Source organism: Leptopilina boulardi, unplaced genomic scaffold, assembly GCF_019393585.1.
Source record: "Leptopilina boulardi isolate dan_hultmark-lab unplaced genomic scaffold, ZJU_Lbou_2.1 LbouV2_231, whole genome shotgun sequence".
Taxonomy (NCBI): Eukaryota; Metazoa; Arthropoda; class Insecta; order Hymenoptera; family Figitidae; genus Leptopilina; species Leptopilina boulardi.
In genome coordinates this window covers 693,806-711,200 of record NW_026137787.1, presented here as the reverse complement: position 1 = coordinate 711,200, position 17,395 = coordinate 693,806, and the positions used below count along the sequence as shown (strand labels likewise).

Genomic DNA, 17,395 nt, shown 5'->3' with positions numbered 1-17,395 from the left:
ATAAATTTTTACAAAGTTATATACAACAGAAGAAATAAAAGACAATTACCGCAACAAAATTTTTCATGTCAAATTATGACATGTCAAATTATATACACGATGGATTTATACAAAGCTATATTAGTTACTGATGAAGATCTCGACAAGACTGAGACGAAATACGATGAAGACAAAAGAGAGTGACAATTATTAGCACCTTAGACAAAGTAAGTCAATATACGTGTGCCAGTAACTTTTTTGAAAACTTACTTGACTCGGAAAGATCGATAACGTATCATTTATTATTAAATATTCACCGAGGGATAGATTCTATTTATAAATAATAATAATAATAATAATAATAATAATAACATTAATAATAATAATAATAATAATAATAATGGTTACTAACATTAAAACGTTCTATTATGACCTATGTATAAACTACTATTTTGATTTTTGTATCAAAAAAGCAATTTTTTCTACTTTCTGATTATTTATATGTATTTGTTTATAACAATTGATGATAACAATTGTAAATTTTAAAGAAGTGATGTCAAATTCGTGATCAGCGACCCCGAAAACCCCCGAGTGAAGATTTTCGAGCGAATCCGATCACTTTTTAAAAAAGTCGTCCGCCATGTTGGATCCGCCATTTTGAATTTTGAAAAACGCACCTCGGATTCGTGATCAGCGACCCCGAAAACCCCCGAGTGAAGATTTTCGAGCAAATCCGGTGAATTTTTAAAAAAGTCCGCAATTTGTTTATAAAAATTGTTAATAACAATTAAAAAAAAATTCTTTTATGGTGCATTTTTTATCCTTGTCCACATATGCAACTGAAAAGATAGTTAAATAGTTTATTTAAACTGTTTTTTCAAAAATATACAAGAAATTATGTCAACGTAGGGTGATTTTTCATTACAATTGTTTAAATAAAAAGATTTGCAAAATGAAATTCAAAAATCAGGCGAAGCTGAGACCTAGAGAATTTATCCCTGAAGATTTCAAAAAAAAAATGTCCAAATCCATCAAAAATTGCAGGCTGTAGCCCCTCGTGAACAGTAATTTTCCATTTCGGACCACTGTGCACTGGTCGATGAATATTTCGAAATTATTTTACTTTATTATTTCAACTACAAAATTCTCAAATTCTAATGTTTGCGACAACCCGAATGTACCGACTTTTATTGCGGTCGCCTGGCGGCCTACCTGAGTGTAGCAGAGACCAAAGGTACATGATTTTCTTCAAACTACTCGTATTGAAATTATATTTGACAGTGAATATTATATTTAGTAAAATATTTAAAAGGTGAATTGTTTAATAACAAATTAAATAATATTTATTACTTAGTGTGTATATTTTAGCCGCTACACGGTGTATAAGTTTTTTGCCTTCATGTAAAATTATATCGAATATTTTTAGATATGAAAATTGCCCGTTTATTCTTCAAAAGAGTATGAGCAAAAGGCAATCCTACAGTATAGGGAATAACTGGAAAAATAGAGAAGGAGCTGTCTTAAATGTTCCGTCAACAAATCAAATATTACACCTGAAAAGCTGCATTAAATTCTCCGAAGAAGAAAAACTCAGAATCCTTCTACAGGCTTCATCGTCGTAATAAGAGAAATTATAATTTCCACCGAGAGTTTGCCTGAATTGTGTCACATCACCGTAACTCTTGTTTAATAATCTGTCCAACCGCTTTTTGTTTTATTGTTTAGTTGAGAGAGTCTTTACCTATGATTCTTATTTTATCACCTCGATTCTTTGTTACTTCAAAGAGAAGTCACTCTAATTTACAACGATCAGGTGATGTCTTTTTTTATCCAGAGGGTGGAAAAAGCAAAGCCACTCCAATAAATCTTGCCTATTCTCTTTGTGAAAATTCTATATAAAAGGACCACATATGCCAGGAGAGTTTAGTTCAGATTTTGGTACCAACACGTTATCATCATATACGAAATTTTGTATCAGTACTGTTATACTGTTCAATTTTATACTCAAGTTGGACTTAAAAGAATCTATGTTAAAGTGTTAAAAGTTTCAACATCAAGAAAAACTAATTCAAGGATTTGACTTTGGCACAATATTTGGAAATCACCTTTTCCTCCTTTTCTGGAAGAATTACATTGTTTGGTTTTCGTCATCGTCAACTGAACTCGTGACCTGTGGTCATCACCAAGGCCTGTCAACCTTCCTGTGAGCTCATAAGCGACATCTGGTACCAGCCGTTCCTGTCCATATTTAAGGAAACAGCAGTTCTTTTTTTTTCATACATCTTACTTTAAAATTTTAAAGGTAAGTCATTAATACAACTTTTATCTCAATCCTTCTTAACTCCTTATAAAAATTTGTAGCAACCTTTACATTTCTTGTTGCAGTGGAATGCTCACTTTCTTTATTTCCAAGACTGGTTGCTTCAGGATACTCTATCTTAATGTTCAATTTTATAAATCTAAATATTTGTCTAAATAAATTTGAAACCTCTCATTAAAAATCAATATTCTCTTTCTTACATGTAGCCTTAGTTCAGAGCCTTCTACTCTGTAAATGAAACAGAAAAAATTCACAAAATCACCGAGCTGACATAAATAAAAATATTATTTCTTTAGTTATTTTCTCTATTTGATTTACCAGAGATCCAGCGCTTTGAAAATCATTAATCTAACAGCATCATCGGTAAGTTTGAACAATTGTTCTACATCACACGCTCACATTCTAAAAATGGTTTACTGCTGCTTAGCAATAATTCTCTACGCTGGATATATTCTCTAAATTGGTGAGTTTTTGCAAATTTCCAACTCAAATTTGTGCAACTCTCATGAGTCGATACAACAACAATTTCCTACCTAATTTTTCTGATGACTGGTTATAAAATTTATTTCAATTGCTTTGAAAACCATAAAAATGGTCCGCTATATATTGACGTTACCATCTGGATGTTTTATTTCACAATTTTTACTGTTTGATATCGCACACTTTGGATGTTTGATTTTACATATATTTCGTTGTTTGTTGATACACTTGGCTGTTTGATGCTAAAGCTTAAAACTGTTTAATACTTCGACAAGTGAAACAGTTTTTTGAATTCAAGAACAATTTTTCCATTATAGATTGAAAGCAGCACTACATCAGTATCGAAAAACACTGCATTGTTTTATAAAGAGCAGTGAATGAAATGTTCCATTTGTTTATTTTTTTACACGAAGTATCTGAATCTGTAATTTGTGAATTTTGTATATATAAAGTTGTCGTTTTTAGCTGCAAAGGCATTGGCACCTAAACTGTATATGTAAATAATGTTTGTCCTATAACACCAAAAGGCATATATAGTGTATTTCTAACAGACCATACTTATTCTCGTTGCGTTACGTTGGTCTCTTATCTTATTCGTAAAGGGATTTTGCAAATATCTCTGTGGTACACTTGTGGGGTAAGGTCGAAAGGTTTTGCAACTTGGCAAGAAGTAAGACTTCCTGCAGCGTAAACACACTTCATCCCTTCTCCCACCAACCCTATGCTCACTTACTACAATCCCCTTCCCACCCTCTTCTCTCTCTTTTTTACCTCATTCACTCACTATTTTTTTTGTTTTTTTTTTACATTTTGTCTCTCTTTCTCTCTTACTTTTTTTTTTATCTTTTTTTCCCTTTGGTTTTGTTTTTTCTCCTAAATCCAAGCAGGCCGCCTATTGTCCCGGAAAGGTCGGTGCCTCGTATTTTTCCGCGAAGGTTTCCCGCGAGTGTGCTTTCATCGGAAATTCGTCTTCCTGTTTTTTCTTCTCTCTCTTTTTATCACACACACAGCACACATCTCATAGACATGGACATGAAGTTCTCTCCCTCTATGTGCAATTACGCGAGTGGCTGCGTGACGCAAAGTGCAAGCTTTCCACTCAGCGTTTTTACACCCAACTTAAGCGAGGAGAACTAAAAAAAAAGGAAAAAGAAAAAAGTCCTTTTACGTTACACTGACTTAACATGACGTGTGATGAGCGTTTGAAAAAGATAATTTAACTTCCAACATCAAAGTATGTATATGAATATCATTTTTAATGTTCAGTATTTTTTCTAGCAATATAGTTTAATATAGCAATAATTTAGAAAATTATAATTTTTTTTATTATATCATTTTTTCGTGACTAAAAATATTGTTACTTTTATGTGAATATTTATTTTATTTCCTAAACTTGTTTTGATAAAATAAATTTTCTTCGTTTACATCAAATTAATAATTTTTCAAATGAAACAACGCTACGTAGTCATAATTATTGTTTAATTTTCAAGGATCGATTTTAATGAAACTTATACATATGCTATATAAACTAAAGAGAGCAATTTTCAAAAAGAAAATTATAAAAAATTTTGTCTACAAAAAACTGAAAAAAAAGTTTTTTTCGAATATTTAAAACATTTTTTTGTGTATTATTTTAAAGATACTACTTTGTAATTTTCATAGAAAATTCTCCTAAATGTGTACTTTAAAGAATAATTTAAAAAAATTTAATTTGGTATATAACTTAGTGAAAAAAGTAAAAATAATAAATGGCGCATTATTCTGGCTTGAGCACAAATTATACAGTAATTAACGTTATTCAATTTGTTTGATATTTATTGTTTATGTATTTTTCGAGTCACTCATTGCAAATATGAAGTCTAAATTGCAAAATTCAAAATGTCAAATCCAATATGGCAAGAAAAAATTTCTTTGAAATGATAGAATTTGCAAAAATTCGCTACCCGGGTGTTTTCTATATCGCTGATTACAAATCCGATGTTAGTTTCTCAAAATTCAAAATGGCGGATCCAATATGTCGGACAAATTTTCAAAAATTTATCGAATTTGCTTAAAAATTGTTACTCGGGAGTTTTTGGTGTCGCTGAGTACAAATCCGATGTCAGTTTTTCAAAATTCAAAATAGCGAATTTAATATGGCATATAAATTTTCAAACATTTATTGAATTTGCTTGCAATTCATTCCTTGGGAGTTTTCGGAGTCGCTGATTATGAATCCGATGTTAGTTTTTCATAATTCAAAATGACGGATCCAATATGGCGGACAAATTTCCAAAAATTTATCGAATTTGCTTAAAAATCGTTAATCGGGGGTTTTCGGTAACGCTGATTACTACTCCGATGTCAGTTTTTCGTAATTCAAAATAGCGGATTTAATATGGCCTATAAATTTTTAAAAATGTATTGAATTTGCTTGCAATTCGTTCTTCGGGAGTTTTTGGAGTCGCTGATTATGAATCCGATGTTAGGTTTTCAAAATTCAAAATGGCAGTTCCTAAATGACGTGCAAATTTCCAAAAAATTATTAAATTTTTTTGAAACTTAATACTAAGCGGTTTTTTTTGGATCGCTGATCACAAATCCAATGTCAGTTTCTCAAAATTCAAAATGGCGGATCTAATATGGCGGAAAATTTTTCAAAAATTTATCGAATTTGCTTAAAAATCGTTAATCGGGGGTTTTCGGTAACGCTGATTACTACTCCGATGTCAGTTTCTCATAATTCAAAATAGCGGATTTAATATGGCCGATAAATTTTCAAAAATTTATTGAATTTGCTTGCAATTCATTTCTCGGGAGTTTTCGGAGTCGCTGCTTATGAATCCGATGTTAGTTTTTCAAAATTCAAAATGGCGGTTCCAAAATGGCGTGCAAATTTTCAAAAATTTATTAAATTTTCTTGAAACTTGATACTAAGGGGTTTTTCTGGATCGCTGATCACGAATCCAATGTCAGTTTTTCAAAATTCAATATGGCGGATCTAATATGGCGGAAAATTTTTCAAAAATTTATTGAATTTGCTTAAAACTAGTTACTTGGAGATTTGAGGATCGCTGTTTACAATATCAGATATAAAAATAAAGATTTAAAAAACATTTTTATCATCTATCAAAATATAACCATGAAGTTTTTCAATATTTAATGTGAGAAAAACGAGTTTTTTTTTTGTTAATTTAATGCAATAAAATGAATAAATTTTTTAAAAAAATAAAGTAGATGATACATATATGTTTCTATAGATATAGTGAATATTACACAAATAGTATATACTTTTTTATTTAAGTGAATGTACTGTGTGCTTTTAAAAATAAGTGCTTGCGGTGAGTGTGTAGTGCACACGTGGTAGTAAATCGAATCGTTTTTGCAGTGGCTCTCAACCCTATTTATGTTTACAGCCTAGACAAAGATTTATGATCGTTCAAAATTCCATTGAGCAGATTGCTTTTATCCAATGTGCGCGCCTTCAAGTTCTTAATTATCTCATATAGTGCGTCTTTTTTACGAGCGATAGAATACTAGTTACAAACTTTATATTGTATATATATGCACCATAGTATACCATAATACTATCAAAATGTTAGTCGTTAAAATTTAAATTTCGATTTAAAATTGTAATTTTTACACAAACACTTGACGGAATAGTTTTTTTTATATTGTGTCATTCATAATAAAAAAAAAGAATTCTATCTACTTAATAAAATTATTATTTTAAAATATGCCATTTGAAACAATTAGTTTGAAAAATATATTTACATAGTTTCCCCAAAAAAAGTCTATATATTAAATTTTTTATAACTTTGAGTTTATACAATATTATTATATGTTTATATTGATCTTAAATTATTTAAATTTAAATTTAAAATAAAAAATAATAATGATTGTTCGAGTTTAAAATTCGCGAAAAAAAACCTTTTTATAGGTTATTTGTTCGGTCATTTAAAATTTCGAAATTTTAAAAATTCTATCAAATAAAAATTCTTTAAGTTAAAGATTCGGAATTTTATTAAATATAAAGTTAAATAAAGAGAAATTATGTTTTTAATAAACATTCGTTAAATAAGAAATTTTTTCGATAATTAAAAAAATTATTATTAAAAAAAAATTTCACTTATCCATTATGTGGCATTTTTCTTATCGTTAAAAGTTTCCAGCATTAAAATTGATATTCTCAATATATATATATATGTTTATAATTTTAAATGATAAAACAACATAATATATTGATTGAAATTTCATGTTCTAATTTGTTAATTAAGTTCTATTTAGGAAAAATCAATTTATTTCTCAAAAGTAATTCAATTACATATAAATAGCAGTATCATACATGCATACGAATTTTATATTGTAGCAATAAAAAAAGGAGTAATTTATAATAGATAATACTATCTAGACTAATTATATCGTTATTTATTAGTATGAATAATTATTTTATGTCTATATTTATCGCTTATGTATATGTATAGTAGTAAATTTTTATTTAAAAGTCATTTTTTTAAAAATGTAAAATTTACCTTTAAGTTGCTTTTCTTCTTCAATTTCTTTATCGAACTCATCAATTTCTTCGATTCGAACTATAAATTTATCCATTTTGCCTTGTTTTAGATTTAAATATTGTTAATAAATAGAGGATTAAAAATTTTTTTCACTGAAAATTTTCTGTTTTTTAAATTAATAAATTTCTAGAATTACTAAGTAGATTCATTTATATCATTACGGTTAATATTATGTCAGTAACTTTAAAATAACATCAAAGTTGAAAATTAAAAATTTTGTAATTTTTTTTATAGTATTAATTTGGTAAATTATTATTTCTTTATTGCTCCCTTTTTTTTTATTTGTCCGAATGAAATTTATAACAATGAATGGACAATAAAAATCGACACAATTTCACGACGACAGTTAGAAAAACACTGATTGTCGGAAAGTTAAGTCCAAAGATAAGAGGAGTTAGTCGATTTTTCTTATCAGAGTTTAAATTGTGGCTGTGATATCAGAAAAAGAATCCCATAGATTTGAAAATAGGGGATTCTAACGTGCCAGATTTCACTTCTTAATGTTCTTTTCTAGAGGACTTTTTCACGAAAATTCATTACTAATGCGACTTCTATATACTTTATTCTCAATTTTTTACAAGATTTTTCAATCTATTTATACATGATCGTTTAATATAAATAAAATAGTATATTGAACAATTTATCTTCAATATATTTTATATAATTTATTGTATTTATAATTTCCTTTTTATAAATTAATAAATACCTATAGGTACAGTTTTGAAATTCAAGGAAAATTCTTCTCACAGTATATATACTCTCGATTAAAATTATTATATTATTAAAACATGAGAATATCTTTATTTCTTTTTGTACGCAAATCCATGTATACGATAAGCAATTGTATGCATAAATATTTTTTTAAGACTGTCAGAAAAATCTTTTTTACGGTATAGAATAAACATACATATACATATATAGCGCGTGAAGAAAAATTTTGCACCTGCGGTTATAAAAGAAACTTTTTCCAACAACAATGGTTATATAAAATATGAAAGCCCTCCTCGTTATATTTGCGACATACTTCTCAATTTTCGATTTATTCCTTTGGTAAATATATACGACACCTTTTATTGCTAAGTTACAAATAGTATATTTTCTTCAAGTTTGGTATATATATATATATATATTATATGTCTGATGGATGAAAAAAAAATATCTTATGAACCTGAAAGCAAAATCATGTCGTCGTCTATGTACAATGTTCGTCGAACAAAAGGTTATTCTTTTTTTTCTCTTTTATCCAACCAAATGACATGACATCAGAAAGAGGAGCTTCTAAGAATGCTTTTAACGCCGCGCACATCTTTCACGTGCGTTGCAAAAGCGAATTTTTCCAAATTTGCAAGAGTGAATGCAGAAAATCTTTTTAGCCTTCGAGGATTGTATCTTAGGATATTTCAAAAAAAAAAAAGAAAGATTTATTTTTGGTCTCACACTTCTCTTTCCTTTTTTATTTAGTAAAAAGAAAATTTTTTGTGCTTATTTAATGTGGGTGTCACTTTGTGCATTAGGAAAAACACATTATTATAAATTTTTAATATTTAGGGCTTAACGCCAGTATGAGCCAACTACGTACATCGTTATTGCTGAGAACACTGTGCGCACAAAGTAGTCGTGTTTAGTTGTATCGATACTAGCGCTCTTACGCGGGGAAACAGTTGCAACTCAGGTGAGAAATGAATTATTACAAATGGCGGACATGTGAATTAAAAAAAAAACTAGATCTGTACATGTGTTTTATGTTTAGCAATATTTTTACGAGGTACTCCAGTCGCTAACAAAGTCTGACGTCAAACAGAAAAGAAAATATTATATTAAAAAAAATTAAAACACTTAAAATCACAATTAGATTGTCCTCAGAAAATTAAATAAAAAATGATAAGTGCATGGAAAATTAAATTTACAAAACCTCTTTATAAAAATAAGAGCATGGGGTCAACTCAACTATCTTCAAGTACGCCATACTATACGAATATCACTGGGATTGGAGCGAGAGAAATTTCGTAATTTACAACGAGTCTAGTAAAAGAGCATTCTTGACTATATAGCTATCCAGTTTAATGAAATTTCAGAGTTATATATATACCACCGCTTGATCTTGAAGACGTAAAATTCAATGTAACTAAAATAAATATTTCTTGTTGAAAATTTATTTAGATATTTGCTTTTTGCATATATATCTAGATATGTATAATAATAATGCTTCAAATTAATTTAAAATTAAAGCAATTTCGAATTTGAAAATTTGATTAGAGGATAGTGATCAAAATTTAATTTTCATAATTAATTTATTAATTAACAAAAAACAAATTACATTGATTTTAGACCAAATGCGAAACAAAGGAATTTTTAATTAAGAGGGTATAATTATATATGCCTTTTCATTTAAATTATATAATTTTATTGAAAATAGTTCAATTAATTTTTTTATTTCTATCTGTCTGACATGTATAAAAAAATCAAAGCAACTTTTCATAATTAAAAAGCGTACAGATTTTAAAAACACTACATGACACATTCGAATTCGATATGTGTATGTATGTACATACATATAGATGTAATTAAAAAAAAATTAAATGCTCTTTTTAAAAAGAGGATACTTGCTTCTATATATATTGAAAGAAATTAATTATCAAATTGCAATAAAATATATCGCAGTTTTTAAATCTGACGAATAAAAAAAGTAATATCAATTTCAATTATTAATTAAAAATCGTACAGACTGTAAAAGGTACTGTAGTTGCAGTAAAAAGTTATGATATATAATTAATGGATTGACTACTGATTTATAAAGTGAATAACTGATATTATTCGCAGGTAATCTTTTATTGTATTTTTAAATTTTATCTAAAAAAGGTATCCAAATATTATGTACAGATTTTTAGTTATTTTTTTCACTTTTTTATCTTGCTTGTTAAGTTAGAAGCTTCTGGCTTTAAATGTTATTATTTTATTAGTAAAATTCATAACCGAATCTGTAATTAAAAACTTTTATCCACATATATATACTTTTATTATTGTCAACTCAATTATATATTCTCCTTCATCAGACCAAAGTAGATTATTTATACACTCAATAGGCACCAGAATGGCTTCAATAATTCTGTTTCAATAAGAGTATTATCGCAAATATATTTTTAGATAAAATACAATCGGATTGCAGCTAAAGATAAAACTATTGTCAGTCATACTATATATAAATTAAATGCCATTAGAATTAAAACAATTTCATTCAACTGATTTTATCCCTATTTTCTTAACCAATCAAATTTAAACATGCATAAACCACTAATTTGTGATGCGCTCAAAAAAAGATATTTCGAAAAAATCAATCAATTATTATAGTTTTAGAATGATTAAAGATTTCTTTTTAGATATATATAAAATTAGAAACAGTTTTTATTAAATACTTATTTATGACGGATTTAAACATTAATAATTATTGTATAATAGATATAGTCGATTCTCTTTTTCTATTTTCAAAAATCCAAAATCTACTTCTATAAATTCAACATTTAATCCATTAAATGTGTATGTACTCTGAATAAGAAATCTTTAGAGCTTTTTATTTTAATTTTTTGCTTCTCTTTGCAATATGTAGCAATCAATAAATTTTATATTTATCTCACCATCTTATTTTTAAAAAACTTTTAATATTTTTAGAAATAATTTTGTCTTTTCTTTCACCTCCGATATAAAAATGTTATATTTTTTGTTTATAAAATCATAAGCTTAAAAATAAACAAATATTTTTCACTTTTAGCATTAATGGATTAAGTAGAAAAAATTTTTTATTTATGTTTACCGACAAATATTGAAATTTTTGGAAAGAAAATGTTGAATTATACGTTCGTTGGATATTCGTTGTATAACGTTTACTGGAAACTAAAAATGAGAAAAGAAATAGAGTGTACATAGAAAACTAAAAAATAAAAAAAAAAAACAAGAAAAAAAAGATCGTCGTTATAAAACCATGCGTACAGGATATGTAACTATTGGCATTCTGTAAAAAGAGCATAGATATCAGTCTGAAATGGGTTCAATGGTTTATATTTATAGATTGAATCTATTCGATGCATGTGCACAAAATAGCATGTGTACTGTTTGAACTCGGCTCTTTGGACCGTTAGTTTAGTTTTTTTTTTTATTTTTTGCCTAAAATGCAGAAGCACTCGTTAAAACAACGAATCGACGGTAAAGTTACACTTCTGTATAGGAATTAACAGTAACTTAAAATTATATTTTTATTTAAAAATTTAGTTTCTATATTAATTCTATCAATAATTTTATTAATTATTTCAGATTAAATACAGACAGATCAGTCCGGATTAGTTCAAAAAATGTACAAAAATAATCCGAAAATGATCTGTATTAGTCAACAATCAGTCTGTATGAAAAGATAAATCCGGAGATCAGTCCAAAATTAACATGAAATAAATCCGCAATTAGCCAGCACCAATTTGATTTTAGTTAGATCAAAAAACAATCTAAAATTAGTCCAGAATAATACAGAATTTTTAGGTAAACTATCCGTAAACAGTACGCAACAATCCAGATTCAGTATTGTCAAAAAACTGAATACAACATTAGTCCGTAATAATCTGAAATCTTTATGCGGAAAATTCGGTATCAGTCCACAATTATCATGATTTAATATGGTAAAAAATCCTAATCCGAAATGAGTCTGTAAAAACTCGGAATTAATATATATGTACAAAATCAGCAGTCGCATTTTTAACAGGAATTTCAATTAATAATCCAGGAGTGGGATTACAAATAGCGACAGAGCTACGAAGATTATGCTACGTAGCGATTCAAAGCTACATTCACTTTAAAAAATTTTCTAGCTATCGGGTGACTTAAAAAAATGGTATCATTTTGATATATTTAGGTTGGTACAATTGTTTTTCTGTGTATTTTTTTTTCTCATATTGCTTCCTCGTGGAGGAAGCTTTGTAGTTCTTTCGTTTATAAAACTTTTCAAAGTGACGGAAACAAATTTTTTTCTTTATAGATACCTAGATAGCATGTTTGAAGTCAATCCATCAATTTTTACAAAATTCGTCCGCCATATTGGAGCACCCATTTTAAATTTTGAAAATCTAACTATAGATTCGTAATCAGCGACCCAAAAAACCCCTAGATACCAAGTTTGAAGTAAATCCATCAATTTTTACAAAATTCGTCCGCCATATTGGAGCCGCCATTTTGAATTTTGAAAATCTAACTTCAAATTCGTCATCAGCGACCCAAAAAACCCCTAGATACCAAGTTTGAAGTAAATCCATCAATTTTTTAAAAAAATAGCCTACCTCTCAAAATCCGACAGGTTTTTGGAGTTTAGGAAAAATCTTGACGTGATGGAGCAAAACGGACTTCGGATTCGTGTTCAGCGCGTCAAAATACATTGGAAATGACTAGTCTGGTCTGCCGCGCACGACACTTTTTTTTGTGGGGCTGTGTAATTATAAACTAAATGAAACATAATAATAATAAAGAAAAAAAGGAGACATTTATTTCCAATTTCTATCTTTACAAAAAATCAAGAAAATAATTCAACTTTATCCAATAATAATAAACTATTTACTTTTCTTTTTTATATTAATAATTAAATATTTCTTGCATTTATATTTATTATCTTTTTCATAGGATTAAAAGTTTCTATTAGACATTGTCTAAAATGGGAAAAAAATTTAATTTAAAAAATTTTTGAAGATATAACCTCGAAAATAGAATTTTTGTTCTCACGCAAGGGTTAACTAAAAAAAAATGTATACGGCATTTTTTGTGAGTTAAAGACATGAAGTTGTATAAGGAGCACTTACTGCTTGTTAAGCATATAGGCCCCTTGCATGAGAATAAATCCGAAATTACATATCTCCGATTATGACGCCTCTAGCGGAAAAGCGGTGTACTTAGAAGTTTTTAAAATATGGCTGCACCTAGTGACAGCTGTTCTCATATAGTAAACAGTTTAAAGTGATATATAATAATTGTAGAAAAAGTGTAAAGAAAGAAAAACACAAAAATTTTACATAAAATATAAATTTTTTGAAAATATATTTGAAAATTGGTAAGTTTTTGCTTATTTATATACGAATATATAATTTAGATTTTTAAAATATTTGCTTTCAATTATGTTTTATAATGAAATAATAAAGGAATTGCAATAATTTGTTGTAAGTTATATAAAAATAAAAAAATAATAAAAATATAAATAATTTTTTTCATTTTAGCCGTATATATTTCAAACAAAATTTCTTAATTTTTTTTTATTTTTAGGTTATATTTACATGTAAACAAACAAAATATAATGACAAGTTCAGCAAGTATTTTGTTAACATGCAAATATACATACAAAATAATTTGTATCAAGTAAAGTTGCCTGTGTTAATGCTTATTCATTGATCAATGTAGTAGTCAAATTTTTCACTTTTTTATTTTCAATTACACAAAATTAACTTGCATCAAACACATTTCCAAAAAAAAGCCAAGTGACAGTTATACACAAACACTTATATAACAATGTACCACGTGACCAGTAATTCCTCGCTTTTCCGCTAGGGTTGTTAGTATCGGGGATATGTAAATGCTTCTATTAAATCTGAAAAGGCTGGGGAAGAATTTTCAAAAACGGCCTATAGAGTGAGTGCTCCTTATACTACTTCATGGTTAAAGAGTTTTTCAAGAAATGAAAATTTAAATCAATTTAATTAAAAAATTATTAATTAATTTAATTAAAAAAATTTATCAATTTTTAAATTTAGGCTGGTAAAGAATATCCCCAAGTAGAAATGTCCGTAGCTCGCCGTAATTAAACAAAACACCGGTATGGTACTGATCCAATAGTGGCCGTCGGTATTGACTTTCAGTACTGGCAGTGTACTGACTATTACACCGAATCAGTACTATATCGAAGGTAAACAAATATTAAAACCAGTACTGGCAGAACACTGTCATTCACACCGAATCAGTACTATGTCGGTGGTAAAAAAAACATTAAATGAAAAAGTCTTTAAATTATTCTAATAGGTAGAAAACGATGATTTTCTATTAAAAAATATGTCTATTAATTTCTTTCCAATACTTTCTCTCAAAATTTTTTATGTAATTGTAATGTATTATTATTATATATATATAAAATATATTTGTTTGTATTAGTTAAAAATTTTGTGAGATAAAAAAATTCAAGAATAAATACATTTTATTTTCGTGATCAATAGATAATACGGTCTTCGAAATCAAAACTTTTGCATTAGGGTAAACTACTTCAAGTCAGCACTTCAAGCCAGCGTGGCTGTGCGGTATGCGTATCCGACTTGCGTTCTTAAGGTTTAGGGTTCGATCCCTCATGCGTGCGAGATTTTTCATTCTTAGTTTTAAGTGTTATAAGTACAATATTTGTTTATCTGTAATATTAATTATTAAATAATTAATTAATTAAGTATAAGTGCAAAGTAAAAAAAAAATTAAATAGTATGAATTAAAAAAAAATTACAACACAACAATATTTTTTGTAAATTAATTTCTTAAAAATAATATAATTTCATTAACATATATGATAATTATTATTTTAATTATTTATTATTAATAATAGTTCATATGAATACCCGGATCAAATAACTCGACCGACGCTCGGACGAACGCTCTATTACCAGTCAAGTAGCAGTGACAGCCTGTGGGCGGCTCACTGCTACCCGACTACCATTAGAGCGTGCGTCCGAGCGTCGGTCGAGTTATTTGATCCGGGTATTCATATATTCTAAATTAAATTAACTATTATTACCCTCACATTACCTTTTTGTGGTAAAAATGGGAGTAATAAGCTTATAAGGATGAAATTTGCAATGGAAAGAGTATTATATAGTATTTTGTAAAAGAAATGAGATTTTAACTCCGGATGAGTACTTTACCAGTATTATGCCAGTATTATTCCAGTACTACGTTAGTACTGGTGAGCGGGACAAAATCAGTACTGGACAGCGTTACCAGCTAGGGCTAGCCCACTACTGGCCCAGTACGGCAGTCAGTACTGTTATACTGACTGGCAGTGTTGGGTCAGTATTTGTTAATTATTCATTATTTGATTAACAATTAGTGTTAACTTTTAAAGGTTTAGTGGCATGGCATATTTATTAAACAAATTTAAAAGTATAACCAACACTCTCAATAAAATTAAAAAATGTCCTAACAAGTGTTTACAAAATAATAAATAATCTAATTAAATAATCCGTAATTCAAAATGTTTAAAAATATTATATTTTCAAAAAAAAGTAATAACTAATAAAATTAATAAAGAATAATTATAATAGAAAAAAGTTAATTAATTATAATACAATTAAAATAAATAAAATAATTATTAAAAATAGTAATGAAAAAATCTTTTGTAAAAATTTATAACCATTCATCAATACTGCCAACCTAAAGAAAAAAAAACGAACGTCAATTCTGAATTGGCATGTTTTCCAAATCTCAGCTGGAATGGCAGATTTCTCAAATGTTTTTTGAAATGACTCGTTTTTCAAGACTACTCTGAAGTGGCACGTTTCTGCATCTAACCGACGAAATTAATAGGTTATTTACAATATTAAAGTATAATTTATTTCGTCACTAGTTAATTATTTTATTTGAAACTACCAGTTGGCAAACATGAAGTTAGAGAATTGATTCCACCTTCATATTGTATTTGTTTGCTACGTAGATAAAATATTTTAGGAAATTGACATGAATTCTATGTCATTGTCCTTTTTTAGATGGGTTATGTTTATATTTTCTTCTAAATTACCATCTTGCAGTTTAAGCTTTGAAGAAACTGTCAACAGAAATTTATTTTGGTCATGATTTGGAACAAATTTCACTAAAAATATGTAAGTTTTTAATTCTAAATAACTTTGGGTGGCAACGAATCGTTATTAAAAAATTGCACTTGGAATTTATTATAGTTCCTGAAAATACACTGAAAAAAAATTTATTTGATTCAAATAAACGATTAGGGTCAGTTGGGGTAAATGGGGACAAAATAGATATTTAAATAAATAATTCGAATTAAAAATTTTTACATAGTTTTTAGTTCAAATGGTAAAAAAATTTAGAAAAATTAAGTTCTACAGATTTTTATTTAATTTTTTTTAAACAATTAAATTGCAGGAGAATTTTTTGAAATAAATTTCCTGCAAATTAAATTTTTTTTAAAATTTCTTACATTTCAATTTTGGGGTTTTCATTTGAAATTTTTTTTTTAAATAATTAAATTTTTAAAGAAATATTAAAATTATTAAAAATAATTGAATTTACAAAGATTTACAATTCAGATATTTAAAAATAATTGAACTTCAACTGATTTTTTATTAGAATTTTCGTTAATTTCTGTAACTAAAGAATTTATTAAAAAATAAAGACAAAAATTGAATTTTATAAATTTTTAATTGAAAATAGGTCTTAAGATAATTGAATTTTCAAAGAATATTATAAAAATTATTAAAAAATAATTGAGTTTTGAAAGAGTTATAGTTAAAATTATTAACTTTCAGAAAGTTTTAAATGGTACATTTTAGAAATAATTAAATTTTAAACGATTTTAAGTATTAAAATTTTTGAAAATAATTGAATTAGTAAATTAATAAATGTTTACTTTATCTATCTCTACTGACGTCATGATATTTACTAGTAAATAGTTGTATTTGTCTGTATATGTACATTTATTTCAAAAATAAAAGTTAACTGATAATATGAATATTTATTTTATTGTTTTACTCTCATTATGTCCCGGAAATATTATTAATTATAAATTAATTTTTTCATTGGATCATAAAGCCCATGTAAAATGAATATTTCAATTTCAATCCAAGGATTAACAATTAATAAATTAATAAATAATTAATTTTAAGCAATACAATGAATTCTTATTTAGAAATGTTAACAAATAAAAATTAATTCGATCTTCCCAAATAGTGACTTTTATCAGTGATCATTTCCAAATTAGTATATGTGAATAAATAAAAATTAATTATTAATTAAATAAATAATTAATTATCAATTAAGGACGTTGGAGAATTCACAT

The 17,395-nt window shown here is 27.2% G+C and overlaps 1 protein-coding gene across 2 annotated transcripts in view; it reads right to left on the bottom strand.

Annotated features, from left to right (window-relative positions):
• The window catches only part of LOC127280264 (protein rhomboid-like), a 138,559-nt gene that overhangs the window by 39,851 nt on the left and 81,313 nt on the right, over window positions 1-17,395 (bottom strand). The window contains exon 1 of one of the 2 annotated variants that reach the window (XM_051303154.1): window positions 7,291-7,483. The exons of the other annotated variant lie outside the window; for it this stretch is intronic. Coding sequence (XP_051159111.1) covers window positions 7,291-7,366 — 76 coding nt within the window. The 5' untranslated portion in view covers window positions 7,367-7,483. Of the gene's footprint in view, window positions 1-7,290; window positions 7,484-17,395 lie in introns of those variants that run through there. 2 annotated transcript variants of the gene reach the window in all.